At 39.4% G+C, this 27,618-nt stretch overlaps 1 protein-coding gene across 8 annotated transcripts in view; it reads left to right on the top strand.

Moving 5' to 3' along the window:
- The window catches only part of LOC142075247 (dymeclin), a 222,356-nt gene that overhangs the window by 135,132 nt on the left and 59,606 nt on the right, over positions 1–27,618 (top strand). For all 8 annotated transcript variants that reach the window (XM_075136337.1, XM_075136338.1, XM_075136340.1 and 5 more), the window contains one exon: positions 22,564–22,666. In XM_075136337.1, the coding sequence (XP_074992438.1) occupies positions 22,564–22,666 (103 nt within the window). The remainder of the gene's footprint in view (positions 1–22,563; positions 22,667–27,618) is intronic.

Here is a 27,618-nt window from a genome sequence, read left to right as displayed (position 1 = left end):
AAATGTTTCTGTTGCTGCAATGTGATGAAGTTCTGCACAAAGCCAACTTGTATTCATAACCCAGTTGCCAGCAACTTTTGTCCTTGGAGTGTGAGCTGGGCCGGGGCATCGGGGCTGGATCCCAGGAACGTATAGACAGTCCTTTGTCATGATATGGATTACTGGCCCATCCTTCAGTACATACAGGAAAGGTGTCAGAGTATCATCCTCGAGAACAGCTCAAACATTTGCAAGTCTGACATGTTTTCTTTGGCTTTAGTCTGTCAGGGGAAGGTGGGGAGAAACGTGAAGCAGTTACGTTTATTATTGAACCTTAAATGATTTTTGCATGGATTAATGCAATATGGAGTAGTACATCAATTAGTATTCTTTCAAATGGGTTTTGACAGGTGTGAATTCTTCTTCTCTGATTCTATAGATCGTCTTGAGCATTTGTTTACAATCAGTTTTTAAGCAGTTAATATAAAAATCTCGCCCTAAGTTAGTGCGAGTAAAATAGTCAGTACCTCAGCCTTGCATGAGTACTGGCTTGGTAACAGAAGATCTGGGTGCTCTTACCAAGAGCCCCTTCAGCCTCCTTAAAACTGGTCCTTTTCTATTTTCCTGCTGTTTCCAGTTAAAGCACTCGTAGTTATTTGTGACTTTTGGAAATAATTTATATCACTTCTGATACTTGCTGTGTGTAATATTTTAATTATGAAGTACCAAATATTGATCCTTACTTCACTGGGAGCTTAACCCATGAGAGCTGATATTGAAAGTGTTCCCTGTGTAAAGAGAATCAAAGTATTACTGAGAAATAATAACAGTTATATTATAAAGATCTAGTAGGTGGGACAACATGTAAACACAGCAATCAACAAGATGAGCGATATTATTTTTACTTTAATGATCATTTAAATGGGAAGGTCTCTATTTGGTATCACACCTTCAGTAAACACGGCTGTCTCTGCAAACAAGTCTCCCAAACAGAGTGAAGTCAGTGCAGGTAGGCTTCCATCCAAAGTAGTGTGTGAAAACAAAAATGTTATTGTAAAGTGGTGTAGGCAGACAAAATTGGTTGAGAATGAGACAATTTCCACAGGTGACAAAAATCTTACTTCTGCAGGAAAATTATGCGTGAGTCTTACCTCATATAAGGTAAGTCACAGGACCTATTGAAAACCTTTACTGGTAAATAACTTGATAAAACTCTGTGAAAAGGAAAATAATTTGTAATGTAGTAATTGAACCTTATCGAAAAGGCTTTTTAAGTCTTTCTAAGTTTTGAACAACAGCTTGCTTTTTTCACGTTTTATGAATAAATCCGCTTATGTCATAGGATTAGAAGCAGAATAATGAAAATGGCAGAGTCTGGACCCGTCACAGGCGAGAAATAGCTTCACTTCATTTATCACTAAAGCAAACTATTTTTGGAATGGTAGATAAGTTTTAGTTTAAAAATTTAATTTCTTTTTTTTTCCAAAAAAACCCCAAATTCTCCAATGAAAACCTCTAAAAATCCTGGTAGGTTTAAGGACTTGTCTAAAATAAACTAACTTGGTACTCTTTTTTTCACAATACTGATAAGAACTTTTTTCCTGCAGGACATTTTAGTAAGAATGTGTACGTTGCCTCTAAAACTGGCACCTGACCGAACAGTCTGTGGGTGCTTTTCCTTTCCTTTTGCCTTTCTGCCACCACAAGCACTATTCCATGTGCTCCGCTCGGCATCCTGCCAGGCCAGAAGGATGATGAGAACAGAATTGGTACCCATTCAGGGATTACAATATCATTGCGTTATCATAGAGTATAATTATGGGATGGTTGGGAAATTTTTCTTGTTACTGAAACATATGGCATTATTCATCCAGCTTCTTATGTCAGAGCTGGAGATTGCGCATTTTTGTGACAATTAACAAAATTTTTCTCTTAACGTGATCACCTGTACACTGACAAATTCCAACTGCTGCCATTACCGGTGTTTAACCTAAAAACTCAAAAATGGTCTTTTTCCTAATGGGTTTAATAGTCATTGTGTTACTTTTTATTTTCAATGCAAACCCAATGTTGTGTGTTGCTGTAATAATCACTGATTTCAGTAGTTATGGTACGTGTGTTTTAAATTTCAGTCTTAGGTAGACCATGGAACAGCTGACAGAATTTAATTCACTCACTTAAGAAGTAAGTAAAAGTAAGAATAAGTACAAATGGGCAAAGGAAAAAAGATACAATCAAGCTACGTTAATATTTCTTGGGGGATGCAGGCTGGTTTGATAATCCCAGTATGCTGAGATTTCTATAGAGCACCCTGTAAGTTTTTATGGAAACTGTTCTCTGAGCTTCCACTCAAGATGTTCTGTGTGGACTCAGTTCCCCATCTGGGATCACAGGTCAGGAGATGAGGCTTTTTCTTTGGCCACTGTGATGGTGTGGAATATTTCCCTGAAATCCAGCTGATTGAATTATTTTCCTTTGGGGAAAAAAAAAAGAACTAAAAAAAAAAAGAGGTCTGTTGAATGAATATAATTTAATGTTTTATTGCTTTTTGATTGTGATTTTTAGTCAGCTGCTGATAATTTTATTGAAGGGTTGGGTTTTTTTATTGTGGAAGGATCACTTTACACTCAACATTGAGTGACTTGGCAGAGGGGAATTGTTTATAAATAATTCTATTACAGATTATTTGTCTTTGTACTGCACAGTATATCAATCAAGAAACCAGTGAGATATAAAATCAATGCTGCGGGTATTTGGTGGGTGAAAAATTGCCTAGCTTGTAGGTCTCAAAATGCAGTTTAACTGGATGCTCATCAAGCGGGTGCACGTCTGGTGGAAACCCTTGTGCATTGGTTCATTAGCTCCTGCCCTATTTAAAATACTGTATCGAGAGTAGTTTTTAGGGAAGCAGTGATCAATGAAGGGGAAAGGTTGCTGATATCAAACAGTAACCATCTAAGCCTGATGCAAGCAGGGTGTATTTTCATAGAGCCGGTAGAATTTCATGCACGTAGGTCACGCTTTCAGGATAAGAGGTCCAGGTAGCATTGACTTTGAAAGGACTTGGAAGTACTCTAGGGCAGATTTATGAGTTTACGCTGAAATGATTTGGGAGATTAAGAGTAAATAAATTCTTTAATAAGGAGCCCTTTAGTATGCAAAAGTTTAATGCACTCCAGTAGCTGGAAATTGAAGCAAAACCAATTGAGACTGGTTCATATTTTTTTACACGGTGGATGATTCACTGGAATAGTTTAACAAGGGCTCTGGATTTCCCAAGATTGGAATTTTTAAATGAGATTGGATGTTTTCCTAAAAGATATGTCCAAGTCCAGCCACAGCTATTGGACTTGAAGAAGGAAGTAGCTGAGGGAATTCCTATGGCTTGTGTCAGACGCGCTGATCAAAGTGGCTTCTTTTGGCGTTAAAAATCGGAGTTGCAGGCAGATTGCCACACAGGATTTTGTTGTTTTGTTTGTCTTACGGATTTCTTTTAAAGGCTGCGTTTTGATTTAGATTTTTCCCGTTACAAATGTAATCTTTCCAGGTACTATCCCCCAGGTCATCTGACCCAAATAGTACAAAACAGCACAGGTTGCCAAAACACTACTTTCTCATGCACAAAAAAATTAAATGGAAAAGGAAAAATTGCAAGAGCTCTGTTCTTTCTGTATAGTAGTCTTTATTCCTCCCACCCTGGTAAAAATTTATCACAGACATGATCTAGACGCATTCTACCACATTAGCATGTGAAACTAAAACGCATCTCGATCAGACAGAATTATTTTTAATTGAATGCTTATGAGCCCACGTTCCCATGAGATGAAATTGGAACAAAATTACTTTCACACATTTCCATTGTAGCAGTATGTTCAGAGTCCGGGGGTTTTGCGTTCATACGTAATGTCTGGCAATTAATCAGGATTGGGGAGGGTGTCTTATTCTTTTGTAAGTATGTAAATAAGCTATTGTTTGGAAATTAAAAAGAGAAATATTCTATAGCTTGCCTGAAGAGTTCAGGAGAATGCTAATAAAATGAATGTCAGACTGAATATAGTTTAATAGTTTATAGCTGAAAGCAGAAAGGATTTATGCTCATGTAAGCCAATCTTCTGCTTAGACCAAAAAGCCTTTCTGAGGTTCAGCTCCTCTGTAGTATCTACTGATTTTCCTCGGGTGCAGAACATCACCTCTCGAGCAGCTTTGATAAGTCGTTGTCACTGGCAGCATGGAGTGCAGCATGGGTATTCTTTGTTTGGTCCATCTAAGTGATGCACTGTTATCTGTTTTGGTTTCCCGGACAGCATTGCATGAACTGTGGCTAGTGAAGGCAACTTAGTAAAATGTGTAATTATTGCCTAAATATAGAAAATTATTCACTTAGAAAATAACAAACATATGTTACTGATTCAAAACATCTTCCAGTTTGTCAAATTAAAGCACAGATTCTCACCAAAGCTGCATTTTGGCTGATGCAGAATTCCTCTTCATCATGAGCTCTCGTTGCAAATCAACAGACTGTAGCTGTGATTCCAGGACTCGTTAAGTTCAGGTGAAACTAGTGGAAAGTACTGACCGCAGCTAGAATTATCACAATTGATAATTGTGATTAAGATGTTCCGACCACAATGCCTGAAGTTAAGCATTAAAATGTATACGGGTTTTTTTTTCCTTTTAAATAGTGAGGAATATCTACATCTTGCAATGAATTGAGAACTAAATGTTTAATCTGTAGATGTGGATGTCTAGAGAGAGATCTGGGTATCTATCTGGAACTGGGTGTAGTGCCTTAAGTACTAAAATTTATCAAAAAACTTCGCAAACCTGAGTAACAAATGATCCGCAAGTACCCCGGAAGAATGGTGGAGCAAATAACTTTGCAGATGTCTCTTGGAGACAGAGATGTAGGTGATTAAGGAATTCGAATCATACATATGAACAGTGGTGATGAATGAAGTTTTGACAAAGGACTCTGAAGAACAGAAGCAACAAGAGATTTATGTTGTTAATGTAGGAGACAAGACATTGGCTTTTAAGGTTGGATGCAAAGTATCCCACTCCATAAATACATAAAATTTTAGTTCAGCAGTAATTTTTAATCAATAAACCCAAGAATCAATAGTGCAGTTAAAAAAAAAAAGAGAGAGAGAAAAAGAAGAAAAGCCCACAACATACTCTTAACTTCGTAGGTGGCTTTCACTTGAAACGTAGTGTGGTTAGTGGGATATCGTCCATAAGACGTGTGGGCTGATTCTGGGCTGATTGTGCAAGCACACCTAGTTGTTCCACACGTACCGGCTGACTTCAGGATACTTAATGGCATGTTAGTTTAAAAGTGATGAGTCCAAGAGATAAACCGTATGTAGTAAAATCCAGATTTGTCTTCAGTAAGCCCAGACTGTCTCAAAGCAGATGTTGTGATATGTGCTGCAGAAGTGTTCGGCGCTGGAGCCACAGGGTAGCACCGCTCAGTGAAAATACCTGAGAGTTTTCATTTTCCTAATTAATTGCAGCTCCAAGCAGCAGGAGTGTGGAAAAGTTTTCTTAATAAAAAAAACCCCAAATCTTCTTTATTTAATATTTGATTAACAATAGAAGTGATTAGAAGCGTCATCTTCACGGTTCTCCTTCTGGAGTAGTTCTGGGTGGTCTCTCAGCTGTCCAGCCGTTCAATATAAATTAGTGATTCTCCAGCAAAGAGGCAAGTGCCACCAGTGAGGTGTTGTAAGCACAACTGCAGCGAAGGCAGAGCCCCTGAGCTGCCGAGTCCCCCGGACCTGGCCTGGCTCCTCGGGGGGACACGGAGGCTGCACAGCCCCGGGTGGCCGGGGCAGGGTGGGGCGGAGAGGAGCTGGATGGAAGGAACAGGGAACGTTGCTGACTTGCTTAACGGAGATGTAGCTCGTAAAGACTTGAAACTGGTCATTTGGTCATGATCTAAATGACCCAAAACATTCCAGATTTGCAGAATTAGTAACACTCTAAGAACTATTTCTTACGTTCTTCTAATTTTCTAATGAGAACACCCAACTACAAGAACTGTTGTTTCTTCTCACTTTTTGGTGTCGCCATTCCTCACCACAGCCTATTTGACTAAGAAATGCAGAGGTGGAAAAAAAAAAAGGGGGGGGAAAATTAGTCAGGTTTTTATTCTAATCCTCCAAAGGATTGATTTCAGTTGTGTAAGGAGGTTTTGGATCCCCACTCTACAGCAGGATGTAGGGGTTGAGAGCTGTGAGCTATTCTTAAGTGTTTTTGTTCTTTCGTGTTTGTAAGCTGAATTTGTGAGAAAACATTGATGAGAATGCTCCCACTGCACCAGCCGCAGATCAGAAAAAGCAGTGGGAGAGGAAAATAACAACCACAACTGCTTTCCAAAGATGACTAATCCTGCAGCCCCAGTGTAACCTCCAGGACAGTGATTAGCATTTGGCTTTTCTTCTAAATGCTGGAAAAGTTTTCTGGGGCGTCAGCCTAGCTGAAAACTAGTTCAATACGTGTACACTAATGAAAGAAGATTTTAAAGTTTCCATTTAATGTTCCTGCCTCACGTACTTGGTTACTTTGAATACTTCTAGGTGCCTAACATGCAGTATCACAGCTCATCTATGTTCCTTATCAGAGCATTTTATGAAAGAGGAGAATCCAATTTTGTAGGTAGCACAAAATAAGGTAGCTCTAAGAAATGCGACCCATCAGGCCAATTTTAGTGTCAGGAATAGTGTGATAGGTTTTTTTGACTTCCAGTTGGTGGAAAATTCAACCCTTACATTCATCCCTTGCATGGATTGAAGGGCAGTCCAGCTTAGTCACTCTGAGAAGTAAGCCTCAGAGGAACCTCTATACTGTACTGAAGGTGAACCTCTACCACCCTACTGACTGTTAGACACCACTAAAGTTCTTGGTATGTGTTTGGTAGTGCACAGTCCTACAAAAAGCTGTCCTTTCTTAAATTAGAGTTTGACTGTGAACTCTGCTGTGATTGCTCCTCAGTTTTACAGAACAGTTTGAAGAGAATTCAGCACAGATATTTTACTTTTCTCCACATGGCAAGAAGACGCAAGTCCTTGGAATGGCTTTCAATGTGGTGAAAAGCACAGCAGAAAGCTGTGGCAGCAGAAACTAAAAATTGGTGTTTATAAAAAAAACCTAAAAATAAATAATCAGATCTTTCTGCTGCTGCATTCTTCTAATTACTCACCAACCCATCCTCTTGCTGCTGCAGGATTTTACTCTAAAATGTATTTCCCAAAGCGTTTTGTAGTGCAATTGTGGCTTTGCTGGTTTCTACATTGACTTGGTGTTCATTTCCAGTAGGAGTGTTCCTTGCATTTTGTTGTTTGTTGCAGCTGTGCTAAATGTTTAGCCACGCTCGTGGTGATTTCAGGGAGTCACCAAGTGGCTGAGGTTGGGAGGCACCTCTGGAGATTGTCACGTCCAAGTCCCTGCCCAAGGCAGGGTCACCTAGAGCCAGTTGCCCAAGGCTATGTCCAATTGATTTTTAATATCTCCAAGGATGGTGACTCCACAAACTCTCTGGGTAACTTGGTTTTTTTCTTATGTTTAAATGCAATTTCCCATATTTCAATTTGTGCCTATTTCCTCTTGACCTTTCTCTGGGCACCACTGAGTCTGGCTTCATCATTTTTACACCTTCCCACCAGATATTTGTACGCAGTGAGATCCCCTCGAGCCTTTTCTTCCCCAGGCTCATCAGTCCTAGGTCTCTCAGCCTCTCTTTGCATGTCAGACGCTCCAATCACTTAATCATCTTTGTGGCTCTTCGCTGGACTCACTCCAGTATGTGCACGTCTCTAGTACTGGGGAGCCCAGCGCTCCAGATAAGGCTTCCCCAGCGCTGAGCAGAGAGGAAGGATCACCTCCCTTGACGGGGTGGCAACGCTCTGCCTCATGCAGCCCATGGTGTCGTTGGCTTTCTTTGCCGTGAGGGTGCATTGCTGGCGTACGTTCAACTTGGTGTCCACCAGGACCCTTAGGTCCTTTTCTGCAAAGCTGCTTTCTAACTGATCGGCCCTCAACGTGCAGGATCTGGTATTTCCTTTTGTTGAGCTTCACGAGGTTTCTGTTGACCTGTTTCTCCAGCCTGCCCAGGTCCCCCTGAATAGCAGCACAGCCGTCTGGTACATCATCCTCTCCTCCCATCACCTGCAAACTTGCCGAGGGTGCGCTCTGCCCCATCAGCTGGGTCATTAATGAAGATGTTGATTAATGAAGAGCATTGGCCCCAGCATCAACACATGGGGTACTCCAGCTGGACTTCGTGCTGCTGACCGTAGTTCTCTGAGCCCATCCGTTCAGACAGTTTTCTGTCCTCCTCCCTGTCCACTTATCGAGCCTCTACTTCATCAATTTGTCACAAATTGGCTTAATTTGAAAATGCTATCATTACCTTGATTGTACTTTTGAGAGCCTTTATGCTGTTTGTATAGTTGATCGCATTTCAAATTGCTTTTCCAGAATAGTTTTGGACTCAGGTTAATCCAGATTACACCAGCAGAGTTGTGAAAACTCATCTTTGCCTGTGGTTGTCACCTGGATAAATTTAAATTCAGAAAGATATTGGTATGTGCCTACAAAGCCGTGTTTTGTCTCTTCTGAACAGCCCATTGAAATAGAGTTTGTATTTAGTCCCATGCTCCAGCTCTGTCGTTTGTTTCCCAAGATGGAGGGGAATTGACATCCCATCCCGTGAGGGTTGTACTTGCTTTTTGTACAGTATAGAATAGAAAACTGTTGGTGTTTGTTTTATCATCGTGCTAATTCTGTTCTTGGAACTGTTTTCTTTGCTTTGGGAAAAACAGAGAATGACCTGGAACATCACAGAATTTTCTTTTAAAAAGTACATTTTGGGGAGGGCATTTTTTTTAGGAATTTGGGAGGATTTTTGAATTGATAGAGGCAGAGAGAATTACACCGGGGAATAAGATGTATAAAACTGAGTGGGAGGTAAAGCGCAAAAGCACAACCTCTTTTCTCTGTGGGAATGAGGTTAATTTCCAAATAAATTGAAGACAATGTAAATTTAATTACTGTGCAACTTGAGGGACTGGGACTTAAAAATATATCATGTTGGTTTTGAAGATGGAAAAATATTGCACAACTGCAAGTATGCTAAAATGAATCATTAAATCAAATCTGTATCAGCTTTCCCACCAATCCTGAGGGTTGTGTGTGTTTGTCTGAAGGCAATAAAATAAACTCTCTTTAGAATGACAAGTTCAGTAGTGAATAAGGTAGTTTAGGATGACAGTGTATGTGGGAAATAATGACCTTTTTCCTACTGAAGAAGTAACGAACAATAACTTCGAAGTGTTACCTAAAATAAAATCTGCTTCCTCTTGCATAAGGGCTCTTCATGCCCCTGTAATGTTTCTAAATCTTAATGGTAACGTCTATAACGCCTTTTTTAACCAAAGAACAAAGTTTTAAAACCCTGATAGGCAGACTGCAGTGAAGAAACATGATTACATTTTAGCTCTGTCAAGGTTGGATTACGAAACATGGGTAAGGCGTGCTTTTTGCTAAATATGGAAAGTATTTTTATAAAAGATGAAGGGACGGTCAAAGACTGAGCTCCTTCAGGATGCTGACAAGCCCTTTCCTGCTGTGAGCCACGGTGATTTTGATCGCACGCGTTTGCCATTTGGGAGAGCAGTACTAGTGATGGAGACAAAATCTGGGTGAATTAAGTACTCCAAACATTTTTCCTTCCTTAAAGGCTTCCAGATGATCCGTTCTGTAGCTGCCATCTTCCTGCAATGACAAGTAGTTTAAACTGTCTGTAAGATATTTCTAAAAATGTTCTGTAGATGCTGAAGACCATGGTATGTTCTTGATACGTATATGCCATACTCAGGAGTTGCGTTTGTAACCGTTACAGGTCCTTGCTCTATATTTGCAGGTTGTTCTTCCCTTTTACGTTTTTTCTTTTTTAAGAGCCGTAGAAGAAGGGGGAGCAAATCACTGAACTCTCCAAATTTAGGATGCAGTTTTAGGAAGGGCAGCTTTACTGTTCATAATAAAGACACACAGAAAATGAAAAAGATTAAAAGCCCTGTTGTTATTTCTAACACATACATAGGAACGGGCATGGGTGCTGTTGAGGGGCTCTAGTTACTAAGAAGAAAGATATAAAGAAATAAAGATAACTGTTTTCTTTCGCTGACACGGATATTTTTCAGGATGAAAAGACCTATTTTTTATTTCGTATCTATTTTGACATCAATTTTCCTTTGGACAGAGATTTATTTATGACTGGCTACGTTTTGCAGGTTTATATCTAGGTACATAAATACACAAAAATTCAACAAAGGGGATTGGTGTTGACATTACAATGAAGGATGTAGACAGTTTTTAATTGTGGTATTTATTTTTTAAGTACGTTGTTATTATGCTTTCACAGGAAATGTTTAGTAATAGAGATTAAACTTAATCTTGGTCTTGGTATTGAAAAGTATTTAATGTATTACATTATTTGCCATTATCCTGCCTTTTTCTTCCATTTTTCCTTTTTTCAAGTAGTAGTACCTTCATATGGCTCTGAATTCAAATTTTTAAGTATTTCAGTCTCTTTCAAAGTTCGTGTACCTGCATGTCACTGCTATTTGCAGGCAGAAGTAATATTTCCAACAAGTATCTCTCTTCGAGGAAGTTGTGTGTATCTGTACATATGTGCATATATTTATGTTACACCAAATATTGTAGCGTGAATTTTGAGGTTGTGATAAAGTACCATACATTTTTAATAGAAAGCTCTCTTCTCTCTTCCTGTCAATGTATTTCATGTCCAACATAATTTATTCAGAAAGGAATGCATAAGTAAAATTTGAAAATTGCCTAGAAATTCTGTATTTGCTGGTTTGAATACACGTCTTGGGAATTGCAGTTTGTGTACCAAGAAGGACCATCCTTCTGAATAACTGCCTGGTGAAATTGTAGGGGAATGAACAAACTGCTGCTCTGACGTTAGCTTTTTAGTAGTGCAGTTCAAACTATATATTCTTTTCATGCCTGGAAATACAGTTAAAACTAGATTTTTGAGCCAAAATCACTAACACAGCATGGATGAAGGTACTCTGCTGAAGAAGGTTGTAATACACTCAAGTCAATATATTCTGTTTTACGCGCTTACTGCTAGAAAAAATGCCTTGGTCAATATTGAAATTTCACTCGAAGTTTAGGAAATAATAGATTAAGGTTGTCTCTAAAGTTTTAATTCAGCATCTTTGTTTCAAAAGCAAAAACGCAATCTTTAATAAGTGATTATGCGTTGGTTTTTGTTCTGAATGTAGTATTATTCACTGCTTTGGTTTTTTACATCGTCTTTATTCCCTGTGTGGCCTCAGGGCACACTGAACACATGCCATCTAAACTCTGTCCGGAAGACAAAAAATACTCATTTCCTTAATTACTGATTTTTTTAGATCCCGTGGTACTCATAACAGTTTCTCAGTGGTTCACAAATACTCACAAAGAAAATACAAAGTATTTATGGATTTGGATTTGAAAAAAAATTACTACCCATTATGAACAGTTATGGAAATTATCTGCAGATACAAATGCATTATCTTTCAAATTTTCTTTCCTTGTGGGGTTTTAGAAGTCTAGAAATGACCTCATTGTTATGCAAGAGACAGTCCTTGCATCCAGGATTATGTTTGGGAGCACGTCTTAGCGGTGAGACGTAGTCTGGTTTGAATTTTTGGTCATTTCTGTGAGGTCCTTAGCAATAGCTTTACTGCAGAGTCCTGATAGGTCCATCTGATTTTCTTTATTTCCTCAAAAAAAATGTTTCCAGCTTGTTTAAATTTCAGAGGGTTTGTGTCAATAGGGTAATTAAACTAACTGTAGTGATTAGGGAGAGGCACGTGGAGGCTTTCCGTGACCGTTAGTGGGAAACTGCTAGGATCACCGTGGAGGGAGGAGGACGTGATCAGGAAGGACACCTGGCCGAAGAGAAGATCAGTGCATGAGGAAAACAGTAAAACTCATCCCTGCGGAGCAAGAATGGCAAAGAGACCTTTAGGATAGGACTTTGAAGAAAGGCGGGTGGAAAGGAAACAAAGGCGTAAGACAAAACTAGTATTATCTGTCTACAGCACAATAATGTGTCCTCCTAGCAGCTTGTTTCTTGTTCTCCTGCTTCAATATTGAAACTCAGTTTTATGAAGCTAGGTCAAAGTCATGATATTATTTCTAAGGTTCAAAGGAGAATGCAGTGAACGATTCATTTTAACCATGTCAGGGCACTGAAAAGCCGAACGGGCACCGAGCGGGCTCGCTGTAAGGACGGGGTGCGGGTGACGCGCGATGCCAGCGGTGAGGACTCTCGGTGACGGAAGCACGGTTCAAGACTCATGTTTTGCTTAAGTCTTAGCCTAAAGAGGGCGTTAGCAATGCACGTACCCTGTGATCTTTTGGTTATGGAATGAGTCTGTTAACTCCTAGCGTGGACCCAGGTTCTTTCCTGTCAGAGTGAGTACAGAGATGCACAGCAATTCTCTTCAGAAGCGTAGCAATGCCCCAAACACATATGAATACATATGACTACATATGTACACGCACACCCAGTGTGTTTGAGCAAAACCATACCAAATAAAAGCTGCTCAAAGGATAAGGATTTGGACCTTAGGTTTCATGGCAGTGATGTCTTTTTAATTTTCTTGTTGTTGTTTCATTGTTCAGAGTCTGTCTTTGGGTTTTGGGGTGGGAGTTTTGCTCAGGCTGCTTTCTCCAGCAATTTCCTCCGATTCTCACCCACAGAGTTTTGTCCTAATGCAAGACAAATGTCTTCTCTCAGCAGCTATGAAACACCAACCCGATTGAATTAAGAGCAAGTGGATGAAATGGAAATATTGTGGATCCTATTGCGCGTTCAATATTCTTATAAAATATTAACAGGACAAACACAGGGAACATTGAAAGGAATTACATTCATGCCTTGAGACACCTACGGCAGATTCAGGGATATTTAGCTCAGAATAAACCTTATAATTAGTCTGAGCTTTAAAAACATGTATTCTGTTTATCCTGGACTGCATACATTTTCCCCCATAGCTTTAAGCCTTCCTGAATTTATTTTGCCACTTGCTGCTCTCTCGGGGCATTACATCTGTAGTAGATCACGGTCTGGTTATTGAGTTTATACTTTAATAAGATGTGGAGTTAGGAAGATGTTATTTCTAGGTAGTGCTCCTCATCCTTGCCTGACTCTATCCTTTAAGTGGAATTACAAGGATGTTATTTGGCATGCCAGACAAAAAGGGAATGAAATTATCTGTACCAAGAAACAGTGGAAGGATTTTACTGCTTTCTGTTCCTTTTACTCCTCTAGCGATAGGAGCACCAATTTCCCAACATTCGTTGGAAAGTGGCCATGAGCTGCCTGACAACTTATGCCTTCAGTTGAAAAATACATTTCCCGCTCTCTACAAATTAAACTCTTGACTTACTTTTGTAAATATTTATTTTTGTCTCACCACATCAAATTCCTTGCTTCTATGTTTTTTCTAGTCTCTTTGTCTTTTCGGTTCCATTTTAACAGGAAATCCTGTTTGTTAATGCAAAGCCTTCGTTAATTGTTCTGAGTTGCTCCTGAATTTGCTTATATACTTTTGCCACAAGTGTATGGTGACTGCGTGTTTTTCTACTTTTATTAATAAGAAAAATTCTTTAGGAGACAGAATTTGGAATATCTTTATAGCACATGAATTATAGATCTCTGTTCATATGTGAGCAGTAGCAGATAAAAGAATGCTCTTTAAAATTAATGAGAGGCTTTTGTCATGAACTAAAGATATCTTGAAGTACTTCATTTGTTATGATCAAGTTTAGGACTGTAGAATTAAAAGAACAGTCTTTAATGCTTGCTGTTTAACAGGAAGATGGGATAGAAATCATTTGTTTACCCAGGTTGCATTCAAATCATTTGTGATGCTTTGGGATTTGCCCTGAAATAGCAGGCAGCTGAGGCGCACAGCCTGTTTCCAAGGGGACGCAAACTTACATTTTTGAGAAGGCACTAGACAAGAAAAGTCAAAAAAAGTCCGATCACTGACCAGCAAAGTAAGGAGGTAGCAATACCAGCCTCACGCGGACCTTTTGCTACCTGGGAGAAGCCCTTTTCATTCCCTGATCCTTTAAACACTCCTTGGTGAATAAGTCCATCAGTGATGCCGTACAACCCATTTTATTTGCATACATGACCTTTGTGGAGACTGCACACCTGAAGTGTCTTGGTTTCACATCATCTCCACAAGCCAGATGGACCCAGTAGTAAATACAGCGAAGCTTTATTCAGCAGGAGTTAACGTCACCCTTCTCTGTACGAGATTAGAAAGAAAGATATAAAGTACGCTCTTATTTTCTCCTTAGCAATTTGATATCTCAATTGATTAGCTTCTCTTTCCTGGGATCCCAAATGTCTCCCAGGCATTAGAGTTGTGCTCAAGTAAGCAAGAGCAGTGTCCCTCCGTGGAGTCAACTGCCCCGGATACCCTTTGAGTTCTCCATGGCTATTCTCTCTCATTATTTCTATTTATGTGCCATTACAGTTTGGATAATTCAAATGCAAAGTGCCTCAAGGGCTCTTCAGTAGACATGGGTATTTGGGGACTTAATGATTTTTCTGCACTTATTCATGTTAAATGGATTTCTCCCAGGGCCCGGTTCCTTAAGTGCTTACAGATCACTTCTCCATCGTCCACAGAAAGGCTGCTCGACTGCCCCTACTGCACTTGCTTGCAACCATATAGGACTAGCAGTGATTATATTTCGTATGAAACAGCACGGTGCATTTGTTTTGATGTGAACCGTTATTCAAGCAGATGAGCGATTCCGCAATTGGAAATGTCTGTGCAGGCATCTTATCCAGTATGTGAGTAGAGTTCTCGTGCCATAGCACACTCTCGTTTGCTGTAATCCATTAAAAAATAGGTCAAAACCAAGAAGTGTTCCTTACATATACAGGAATTAAGGTATGGTTTTAACTTTCAGACGTCAGGTTTCGAAACAAAGATATTTTTAGAGCTTGCTATATAAAGGCGTTTTTTTTCTAATATGTTTGTGGTGTTCACACAGGCATTGTAAAATCCTATTGTTTAAGGAGCATTTGCATAACATGGTTTCGGTGTTTAGGACTTACATTTAATTCTTTAAAATTGAGAACAATAGTACATTTGGCATGTATATGAGAGCAGAGAAAAGGAACAGCACGGAGTATTGCTGAATTGTTTGAGAACATTCATCATCATATTTTTTGATCCGTGGAACTGTTTTTTTCCATCACCAGATAGTGTTTTGTGTTTGTGTGCTGTTCAGTTTATTTGCGGAGAAAAGATTCAGAACGTCTGAATTTCCAAACTTCAGATAAATTACGTTGAGCAGCACTTTAGTCCTCAAGTAATTCTGTGCTCAGTGCATATGGAATATTTTTAAGCATTCAGATAATTGAAAATTTTTCATCTTGAGAAGCTCACTAGTGATTTGGATTGGGAGAAGTTCAATCCTTATTCCTTTTTTCTGTCATATAGCTCCATCTGACCTTCCTCTGCTAATGTGCTCGGTTAGTCTCCCACTCTCTGACTCTTGGATTTTCATCTTTAAAGGTTGTTCATGTCTTCCCTGCCTAAGTTGTAGCTTTTTTCTCCTTTTTTTTTTTTTCTGGTCCAGATTATTTCTTTCCAGAATATCTAAAATGTTGCATCTGAAGCACACCTTTGTCACGGTGTGTCTTTCAAACCTTCCCTAGTTTTGTTTGCGTAGGGATCTGATGTTTCTGAGCCATGGGACGTTTGGCATGTTATGATCCTGAGCCATCAATGGGGTAATCTCTGACATAAATCTTCCTGCCTATATGCCGAGCAAGTGTCACTTCCCGTCTGTCTGAACACACACCTAAACCGCTTCAAATTTTCCTCAAGGTTTATGAAACTGCATATTTTATTGAACCATTGCCCTGTTAATTACAAAAGATGGCACAAGTGACAGATGTGTTACTCTTCTTGCCTGTAATGGTGCTCATACACCAGCATACTAATGCAAGAATTTAATTTGAGATACCTTTGCCAGATTTTTTTTTAATGCTACAAAACCAGATTTTTTTTAATACATTTTTCTAATGTGTTTTATTCACAAATACAGTGAATTGAGTTGTCTCCCAAGAGGATTTGTTGTCTGTCTCTTTCATCAGATTATGTGGCATGGAAAAAAAGAGATTAAAATGTATGGAAGTTATACAGTAGTGTTCGTTCCATCTCTTTTGAGGCAGAATGTGTAGACCATTAATGCATATAGGACCAGAAGAGACCACTCTGATCGTATAGTCTGACCTCTAATATAACACAGACCAAAGATGCAATTAATTCCATTTTCTGGGATGAAATTTCTATGGTTGAACTAGAACCATAGCTTTTAGGAAAACATCCAGGTTTAAAGACCTCCATCGCTGTCCCAACCCGTTAACTACCCTCCCCGTTAGAGCCCCGCTATGCTGTGCGTAGGCATGGGTGACTCCAGGAGCAGCCTGAAGCCAGTTTGTCCCCAGAACCATGTCTGGCTGTCTCTCATTCCCTTGTCTGGGCTCAGCCTGAGTACAGGCTCTCTGTAATTCCCCGTTGTCTTTTGGCATAAAACCTGGTTGCAGTTTAGGAGGAATCCCGGTCCAGCTTTTCTGTCTGCCGTAGGTGACTTGCAGAGCTTCAAGGTCCAAGTGGAGGGGGACTGCCAGAGCACGAGGACGGTGGTGCAGCACTGATGAGCTGGCTTTGAGTTTGTGTTCGAAGTGCAACCTCGTTCCTGCTCCCAATGTGTAGGAGCGGAGATGCACCGGACTTCCCCTCTTGGGACTCCTGACAGCGTAAATAGGAATTTATTGTGCCTCGTGCCTGGTTTCAGCCACCTCTGTGAGAGAGCTGTGCCCATGCAACCGGTACTTTAGTTTCTGTTTCACTAAAACTTGGGGTTTTTTTTTCTTCTGATAGCTTGAAGGTTCCTCTCTTAACAAACTTTTCTCCATGTGCCTATTTTTGCATTTTGGTCAAATCACCCTTTCTTCTTTTCTCAAATTCATTAAAGAATTGAGTTTCTTGAACATTTCATGGAGAAGTGTGTTTTCTGGTTTAATAATTAATATCCTGATTCTTCTCTGAACCTTTGCGTTTTCAAACCATTGTTGTGAAATCTGCACGCAGGATGCCAGTGGCAGGTGCCAAAGAGCAAAACTTTGCTGGGTAATTTTGTTAATACCAAAGACAGTTACTCTTTCAGCAGCTTTATTGGGTTATGGGCAGCTGTTTGTTGGTCTGGTGGTCTTTAGTTACTGCTCCCAGGGTGAGATCCTTCACGCTTTGGGAGCAGCTTGGATTCTTTGCTGCTAAATTCGAGTTTGGCTGCATTAATCACAAGTTTCTTTTGTGTCCAACTTCTTAAAAGATAAAGAAAAATTTAAGAAAAATGTCCTTTTCTCTTTATTTGACATTCCTGTAATGAATATGCCATTTGCAAAGTTTAACCATAATATTTCTTTATCATTGATGTATATCAACGATGTGTGTCGTCTTATATATCATCTTTATATCATTGAAAGTATTTCGGTAGCTATAGCAAATGTTAAATAGCTATTGGCATTTAGAAGGGCCAAGAATATATTCCTGTTTGGCCATATTAAGAAAACTTATTTCAAGATTCAAATTTGAAGATTTTTCAAACTGCTCAGGTGTCTGATTTTCAGTTCATGTTGCTTTTTATCATTTGAGTTTCTTAATAACAGAATCCCACGTGGAACGAAGTCATATAAATGACGTGTAGAAGCCTGTTACAACAGGGGTACTATCATGCTTTATCTTATTTCTAGTCTCACTGAAAAAAAAACTGAGTGTGCTTGCTGAAGTCTGGTTTTCTATGCTGGTGACATCCTCCTCTGAATGAGTCTCGCGATCGCTGTTCCATTATTATGCTCAGGGTTAACTGGCATGTCATTATCTTGGGTCATCCTATTTACTTTCTTAAAATAAGGTACACTGGTACCTTTCCTCCTCGTCGTACGAAGCTTTCAGAAAGCTCCAGTTTTTGGCAAATTCTAACTTTGGATTTACTTTCAACTTCTAATTTTAATTCCCTTATCTTTTTTTCTAATTTGTTAGTTGTGAAAGTTTCATTTTATACATTCATTTTTTGTATGTGAGAAATATACTTTATAAGCTTTTTCAATCTGCTGTAAATTAGACTTTCTGCAGAACTTGCAGAAGCTTTTTTTTTTTTCCCCCCCGATTGTTGGCTAGTGAATTTTGGTGGACCGAGAAGAAAGTTGTTAAATGAGTTCCCCTTATTTGCTACCTTTTTTTTTTTTTTTTCATCCACAGCCTTTGTGGAATTGGCTTTTTGAAAGCATTAAGTTTATATATTACTGGTTTGAATTTTATTGTGTGTGCAAATAACACATAATCAAATCACTTGTATTTAAGCAACCATTACTGTTTAGTCTGTAATCAATTTTTTATTGATCAAGGTTCAGCCTTTGGTGAAATTAAAAACTTCATCTGCATAGAGGGAATTAAGAAACCAATGCTTTCTTAATTCCTAAAAATCAGAAACACAAGACCTTGAGATTGTTGTTCAGCCTTGAGTCTTCCTCGTTGGTTGAGCTCATCCGTGGTGTGATTTGATGATCTGTAATAGATGCCAGCTGTTATTTCATCTTGCTGTTATTCCAACTTACTATTTTGCTTGCTAAACGTTGGTATATGTTTAGCATAAGTACTTCTGTGAGTGAGAGATGGGTTGAAGTACTAACACACTTTCATTGTTCTGAACATGGTTATTATTATCAAATGTCCGTAATGGGTGAGATCAAAGGGCTGTCAAGCTCCATCGTCTGTCTGAGAGTCGATGGAGAAGAACGGAAGAAAGAGGAAAAGTATTCTGGTAGAAAACTCTGTATTCTTGTCAACCTGTGCCCTCCGTGACCACATAGTAAACATATTTTTCAATTTGATCTCAGCTTGATTTTTAGTGAGGCAAAAATAGAAGTGTGACTAAGACACCTGAGGGAAATTTGGGAGGCGGTCTTCATTTCCACCTCTGCATGAATTGGCATTTGTCTCTTGTACCTTGTTGTGGGGAGGGGGACAACCTTGTTGTAAAACATCGTTGCCTTTTTTTAACTGCATTATTCATGCCTTAAAAATCAAAATAAAACCCAAAACCTTACAGACACTGACGATGTGACTGCTGCAAAATCACGCATCTCCTTTAGAAGGCAACGTTTGTTGATGATAAAAGATACTTCTGAGCTAAATTTCATGCAAATGCCTTTTGAGGATTGTAACTAAATCTGTTCTGATACTTTAAAAATGAAGCTGAGATTTATCGAGGTGTTTTTCAGAGGTAGAGAGAGAGGCATAATAAGTAGTGAATTACTTGGTGGTGTGGTTTTACACCATTTCAGGAGGCAACGCTATTTTCTTCGGAGCTCCAAATTCATCAGTAAATCACAGTATCTGGCCTTAATTTTTTCTGTTTAGTTGTAGTGTTTCCGTGGAGCTCTCTGAGTTTGCTCTGGGTGCAGTTCTATGTGTTTTTATTCTTAGTCTGAAAAATTCCTGCCTACATGTCCCTGCCCTCCTGGTCCTCTAAGGGATGGTTCTTTGAGAAGGATAACCAATTTATGAAGAAGAGAATTGTGTTGAGCTTTTTTAACCTGAATACTGGTGTTCTGGGCAGCGGTCCCACAAAGCAGCGTCTCGGCACAGGTGCGAAGGTGATGAGCTGTGGCAGGAAAGCAAAACTTTGCAAGGGGAAGCCCCCGTGCCAAAAACAACGTGTAATAGAGCTTACCCCCTTGCTGCTGCTTTGGAAATAGAAGTCAGCCACCAAGGGCTTGCTTATGCCATAAACAAGCACTCTAGTTTAGTTACATTACACTTAATTTAAAAAAAAAAAGGAAAATATTTAAGGAAGCAAAAATAGGATATAAAGAAATAGTCTTCTGTCCTTTTCTTTTCTCCTTCTTTTCCCAGTTCTCCACATTTTTGCCAGAGAAAATAAATCTGCTTTTCGCTATTCTAATTCCATGCGGAATACCAATGTACGTGCATTTTCCTGTTCACATGTATTGCATAAATGCACTTTTCAAAATCCTGATCCCAATTCCTTATTTATATTTAAATTTCCTTTATAGCCAAAATGCTTTATGTATTTTGGAGAAGGATCTACTAGTTGGAAATCCTTTTTATTCCAAATTCTTCCTCTTTCTGAAGTTGTCTGTATCTTCTGAAGCAGACAGACACCAGATTTAACCTGTTCTTGCTGCACTCCCCCCATAAGCATCACCAGGTTGGTTTTAACCGATTATTCTGTCTCCGCAGCACTAGATGGTGCTGATGACAGTATCTCTGAAATCTGAGCCTTCAGAAATACCAATGATTTGAAAAGCAGTGCTGCTGTTTCAGACCAAGGACCAGTTTGCAAATCCAAATTTTGATTTGAACAAAAATTGCAGTCTGTGAAGACAATAGCAGATTATGGGAGGGAGAAAAAGGTAGAAAGCCTACTAATATATCTTACTTCTGTGTTGCTTCTTCCCTTTTAACATGGAATGTTCTAGCGGTTTTGACTAATAGCTGTGAATTAGTGGGAGGTTGGCATTTGCTTCCAGGAATGACATGTCTTGTCGAGGCTCTGTTGGATAGCACAAAGGAAAAAATAAGATTCCAGTTTTCATGACGTCAAATATATTGTATTATCCTGAAAACACCAAACGTCCTCAACCCTCATAACCCCCATGGAGGTCTTGTAATCTCATCTGATGTTCTTGCCGTATCAATCCAGTTGCGATTATCACCACCTCAGCGATTGTATCCTGGTGGGACGGGGAGTCGGGCAGCGGCGGTACCGACTCTGGTTTTGGCCGTGCCGTCTCGAGCCCGTTCCTCGAGCTGGCAGACTCTGGCTGAACCTTGAGGGATGGTACAACCTGCCCAGGGGCTCTCACGCGGGTTAATTAGATGCCTTAAGTGCAGCAAAGGTTGTCCTTAAAAGGAAGCTGTTAATCTGTTCTAAGAAATATCTGACTGAAGAGGTGTTGGGAAATGGTGGAATTTATTGAGTTGGCTCTCGAGAGGTAAGATAGGGCTTGAGAAGCGTAACTAATTCCTTGTGGCGGTGGTAAGTGTTGGAAAAGCCTTTTCGTGAGGCTCTTGACTAGCAACAAGGGGATAAGCACTGATACTCTGAGGAATCTACTCCTACCGTCTGTGAAGGATACAATATCAATGATATATTTTAAGTAAAAAAATTAAGAGGACTTCTTCAAATGCATCATTTCTTGAGGCAGAAAAGCTTTCCAAGCACATGCCTCTGAGCACTGAAGCTGTCCTCCAGTTCCAAGAAATAGAGACTATCTAGAATGTAACACTGAGGTAGGATTTTGCCACTTAATTTTTTAATTACCAAACTGGTTTTAACATTTTCTAAATGATCTGGCGAACAAGAAGTCTGCCACTGCTCCTTGTCCCATCAACAAGTGTAACCAACTCCACGAGCAGCATGCTCGGGCATTACTGAATTTTGTTAGTGCTTATTTGTCCAGGCAGCCTTTTTACCCTCACAGTCATCCTAGGAAAGCCTGGTAGGAGTCTTGTAATGCTCCAAAAAGAAACCAGAAGAATATTTTTAACTACAGAAATCCTTAAAACATATGACCTAAACCAACATGGGGAGGAGGGAAAGTGGGTTATCTGTGAATTGAAAGCCATGTTTGAGGTATCCAGCGGCTTTACAGAATTATCTGACTCCTTGAAGCTGCTGAGCACTAGCTGGTGGCCTTTGTCCACTGCTTCTGCTTACTTCTCATCTCTCCTTCCACCTTTGCAGTCAAGTTACATTCTACTTATATATCAGATTATACCATCCTCTGAGTGTCATTGCCATGCTTTTTTTCAAAATGCATGAAAAAATGTTTATTTCTCTGTATGTATATGGACCTCTGATTTCACAGATTATTTATAAAGCTAAGGTAATGCTATATTCCTTGACTTAAGCTAAAATAAATTTGAAAAGAATATATACTAGTAAAATGCAAAAACTTGGCCTCCAAATACCCAAAGGTTCTATCATATACTTGGATTTTTCCCGTACTAAGCAAATAGGTTATTGAAACAAATAATACACAAGACGCTCAAGGACGTATTGCAATATATTGCATGAGGTGCTGCACTTAAAAATTGCATTTTAGCGAACACATACTGGTTATGAACTAAAATTGCATGTACACCATTCCTTCTGTTACAGTTTGAGTTTTAAGAATTTAACCATGAACATATCATGTTCTTCACATCGTTTATTGTATAGAATATTTCTAATTCAAATTCTGCTGTTGCTGAGCCCAGATGTTAAATAAATAAATAAATAAATTCCGTAACTGTTGTGCATTGCATTCTAAAAATCTCTTTATTCAACTTTGGTATATAATAAAACATCTCTTCTGACTAGATAGTCTAACTATTTCAGGACATTATTGTGAAGTTATTTTAATATTTTTTTCCTTTTTTTTTTCCCTCCCTCCAGTTTATTTTCTTTGTTGTCTAAAAAACACAACAAAGTGCTGGAGCAAGCCACGCAGTCCTTGAGAGGTTCCCTCGGTTCAAATGACTCTCCGCTTCCTGATTATGTGAGTATCGAACTTAATGTTTTAGTAGATGCTTCAAAATAGAAGTGGTACATCCCTAAATCTGCAAAGATTTATCAAAATGTGTGACAGCTAAGCAACCACCAACACCAAAACACAGGAACCTGTATGAATGATGTCATGTCTGAAACGTCCTTTTTAAAAAAAAAATACACTTACAAATGGCAAAACAAAACCGCAACTATTCATAGCTAAGAGACTTACTGTACCCTGTCAACTTGCAATTCTCCATTTGTATTTCAGGATATTTAAATCATACAGTTAAAAACATTGTTTTTAAGAACGGGGCTTTGGCATCCGCAGTATGTTAAAATGCGTACAAATGATTGAAACAATTCCCAGTGAGTCTTCGGGGGAGTACTGCAGTCATGGGGCAAATTGCTGTGTTCTGAACACATGGATCCATACAGTCCTCTTCAGTTTACTGAGCCAATACCCGCAAATAGGCAACAATTTTGTAATTTAATTGCACGGCTTGTTGGAAAATCTCTAGTTTCGGTACAAGAAGGAGACATCTTCCAAGGACTTGAATAACGTCTTTGTACTACTGAAGTATCTTCGGTTTGTACTCATTTGAACTCTCACTGCAATACTGTGTAAAAAAACAGTTGATTTATCAGTTGCTCTGGATTTTTGAGGATGAAAATGTAACAACTGTTTTATTTTCAGTGTTGATACATGTTCCAGGACATGCCTGTCTGAGACTTTACTGTCATATTACTGTAACATTAAGTATAAAAGTGCTTAAAAAGATAATTTGATATAATAGTTTAATGACTTAAATTTAATTTAACTAACCAGGTTTCTTAACCTGCAGCTTTTAGTTATTATTGCTGACACGTACCGATACAAACTAGAGCCACTTTGTTATTCAGAGACACGCGGGTTTATAGAGCAAATGAATCACTTGCAGGTTTTTCCTGTGTATTCCTGCTGCCTTACCATGCCCTAATTCATGTGAAGCTCCTTACGACAGCTGTGGTTTTAGGGCTTTTGATTTCTCTCCCAGAAGTTGCTATCTGACCTTTAATTTTTGGAACTTGAAACATTTCAGCAAGAACCCACTTAATTTAGTTTGTGGTTAAAGACCAGGAGATCCCACGTCTGTTTGCCTGGTAAGGTGATACACAAGCTGGATAAAGCTCTTTCATCCGCATGGGCATGAACAACTGAAAGCCCCCGAGACTTCAAACACCTTGGAGAGGATTTGATGGCCCTTTCCCATGGGTTGCTTCTCAAGCAGTAGAGGCTCATGGTGTAGGGGGTTCCACGGTTGGAAGGACTGCAGCATTTTGGATGCATTGAGCATTTCCGAGTGTTGTGATTGATAAGGCTCTTGGGGCCGTATTTCTCAGAGGTGATTAACCCCGGTGTCATGCCAAGTTCCAGCTTAAGCAATTGCACAGCTACATGTTCAAATTCCTCCTGTGGTCTAGTGGCTCTTTATTGAGCTGTCCTGGAGAGCTATGGTGCTTCAGTTGGCTTCCAGGGCTAAGGGAGGCTGCTTTGGTGGAGGTGATGGCTTTTCATACCTGAGATATATCATACCATACCATATCATATATCATACCATGAGATAACATGCAGTATCACAGCCCAGAGGGGTTGGAGTGGGTGCTTGGGAGAGGGTGTATGGGCACAGGGGCTCCATAAGCTGGAATTGCTGCTAAAGGCTGTGTACTTTGAAACTAACCTCAGACATTTTGGTTAAATAACTGTCAAGCATCTTCAGACGCCTCGAGAACAGGGCTGAAATTTGTAACACTAACTTACGTCCCTAATGCAGGGACTGCAGTTGTGTGTGGCCTGTTGTCAGAAGGAAGATATTGATATTTAGTTGAAGACGTCCCTGCTCATTGCAGGGGGTTGGACTAGATGACCTTTAAAGGTCCCTTCCAACCCAAACCATTTGATGATTTATGAAAAGAGACCCTTGTATTTTCTTCCCTAGACAAACAAATTACCATTCTCACTGTTCAGAGGAAAGAAAACAGCATGATACACACGTATGCTTGTAAAAGGGCACATATATAAATAAATATATATATGTGCACACACACATAGGCATATGTTTACATATATGTGGGTATACATATATGTATATATTTCAGTGTGTGTATGAATTTGGTGCTTGAAAACTGCTTTATAGATTTTGGACTTCTTTTTAACTTACTGGATGCGAACTATATACTGCAGCTAAGGAAAGACCCGAGGTGCTCGCTGTACATAGTTATCCCCTTACAGATGGAGACAGCTGAGAAATGCAGTTTACGGAGCAGTGCTGGGGAAGCACTCTGGAGTGCAGCCCAGAGACTTAGATACTTCCCTGAATTTCTTCCCTTTTATTGTTGCTATGACGTAGGGGAGGGAGGGGAGAGGGAGAGCCGTTGGAAAGATTGCTGTAGGGGAGAGTAAAATCGCTGAAGTTCATGAAAGAAGAATGTATACTTTTATGCATGGCTTTTTTTTTTCTCTCCAAATGGCTCATGTTCCAGCTCGATCTGAGGCATAGGCAGTTGACTAAATAAAAGTTGAGGCCAGATTTCATTTACTTCAGCATATTCTGCTTCTGAAAGCCCATGTTTGTGTTGTCTGTAAGAACAGCGAAGAATCTAGGAACTGATATAAGTGTCCGAAGTCCTGAAGCCCGTGCTAGCACTGTATCCCAGCGCGGAGCTAAGGAAAGGGATGATTCTGAGATTGCCTGCTCTGCCCAGGTTTATCTCTATAGAGGAGGAGAATTGCTTAGTAGGCTATTCTCTTCATAGGTTTCATTCAGATCAGTCAAACGTGTTTTAAAAATTCATTTCTCATTATTTTAATTCTGTTTAAATTTATTTAATTCATTTAATTTATAAATGATTTTTTTTCTTACTGTGTTGTGTATCCCAAAAGTGAATTTACATGGTACCTAGGTCACAAGGGTTAAATCATACATAAAATTATTCTACGTGTTGCTTATGGTCTTGTCTTGAGCCTTTCTACTCACTTGTGAGTACTAGACTTGGAAAAACAAATTATGGTAAATAGTGTGTGTTCCTTCTTAGGACTAGGAAGGAAAAAGGCAGCATCAGTGATCTTGAATTGAGCCCTCTCCGTTGTGACCATCGTGTGACGGAGAGCTGCTGTGGCACAGTATGCCCGTGCCGTAACGCGTACACACGAAGGGAGCAGATGGAGATTAAGAGATGGGCAGCTCTTAATTTCTGAGTGCTCAACAGTAGTACTGTTTCTACTCTACTTTGTTTTCATTCCTGTAAAAACCTAAGTTTTTGATCTAATGTACAGTCCCTTGGCTGCTGATTATTGATGGTGGTAAGAATATACTGGGATCCTCCTTTATTGTGTTTCTTACGGTTTTTTTGCGAGTCTCTGCTGCAGACTACCATCGGGTCTCTGGTGTACCAGCAAAGCTGCAGGTATTTTGCTGTGAACTAGAATAAGGAACTGACCCAGCTGGCTTTTATATTGTTCTTGTTGAGGTTTTCTGGGCTTTAAAAAAGAAAAGAGCAAGTTGTTTCGTTTATTAAGGCTAGACCAGCTTCCTGGTCCTTTCCTGATAAACTGGAGCCAATGTGATGGGATTCAGGAGCAGGATGGAGAAGCCAGCAGGGAAGGGAGAAGAAGGCCCTGTCATCAAACCATCGCCTCGGAGACAGGATCCTTGGTTAGGCCAATTCTCATGCTACTTCGTTTCCTGGTTGTTTAATAAGCTTTATTATTAAGCGTTATTTTCCTAGTAGCAATGACCTGTTTTAAAATACCACACTTTGGTCAAGTTGTCCTTGTCTGCGAGTATCTCCAGGCTTGAAGAAATGGGAAAAATCCAGTTAGGTTTTTTTATAGCATTCTTGCATTCAATGAAAGCACATTTTCCAAAATTTTTAACAACAAACAAGAAAACTGGTAATAAAATAATTGAGAATTTTGCTTCTTCCAGTTCAAATCAAGACAAATTACTTAAGTAAACATATCAATGATTTTCTTTGTAATTTTATTACAGCCTAATGTAATTTGTTAAATCATACTGGAGCAGCATAACTGGAGACACGCTAACTTCCCTTGGAAAGCAGCACGTCAGACCTGTTGTTGGAGCTACCATCTACCCAAACGGTTGCTTTTTAAGGATTTCATAGTATTGTGTATGATTTTTGAGCACTTCAGTGCTTGTTATTCTACAGCTGGTAATGAGACGTTCTCCTTAACTATTTCTAGGAAGATGGGGAGGCAAAAGAAGAGAGTAAATTTTTAATTTTGCCAAGCTTATGTCAGAGGTTCAGAATTCTCTTGCTGATGTAAGAAAAAAAATTTGCTTAATGCAAAAATTGAGGAAAATAAAAATCAAATGTAGGAATAGTTTTAGATTCAAATACTTTGGCATGCATCATCGTTTGAGTCTGTATTTGGATACATAGCTTTTGATTTGGTTTCTAAATTTATTTCAACATCATCTAATGCAACGCAGGGACAAGGGATTTTATGTCAGTGGGAGCCCAAACTCTTGTTTACTGGTGGTGGGCGTGAAGGCTTAGCAGTTAAATGAAAACTCCTTGGAGCACATTTTGAGAATCACTCAACACCCGGGGTAGGGGTCACGGTTCTGAGCACCCCACGCTGCTGTCTGCTGGGATTTCTTCTCTCCACCATCCATGGGGATTTTGCCGACAGCCTTCAGTTGCTTAATGGAATAACATTAACAGAAAATAGTGTAGGTAAGACAATCACTAGCCACATAGGAAAAATGCTAAAATTCACTGCAGTGTAATTTTTTTTTTTAACCTTTGAAATTTTGGCTATAAAAAAATGCGTTGTTCTATACAGGTGAAGCTTAAAAGTGTTAGGAAAAATTCTAAAAATAATCCCACTTAGTGCTGTTATCTTCAATTACTTCATATATAGGACTGTCATTTAACCAGCACTTCGATGGTGGAGGA

The sequence above is a fragment of the Calonectris borealis genome, chromosome Z, assembly GCF_964195595.1.
Source record: "Calonectris borealis chromosome Z, bCalBor7.hap1.2, whole genome shotgun sequence".
NCBI classification, from domain to species: domain Eukaryota; kingdom Metazoa; phylum Chordata; class Aves; order Procellariiformes; family Procellariidae; genus Calonectris; species Calonectris borealis.
Note: the sequence above shows the minus strand (reverse complement) of the source record. Positions and strands in the feature narration are given on the sequence as shown.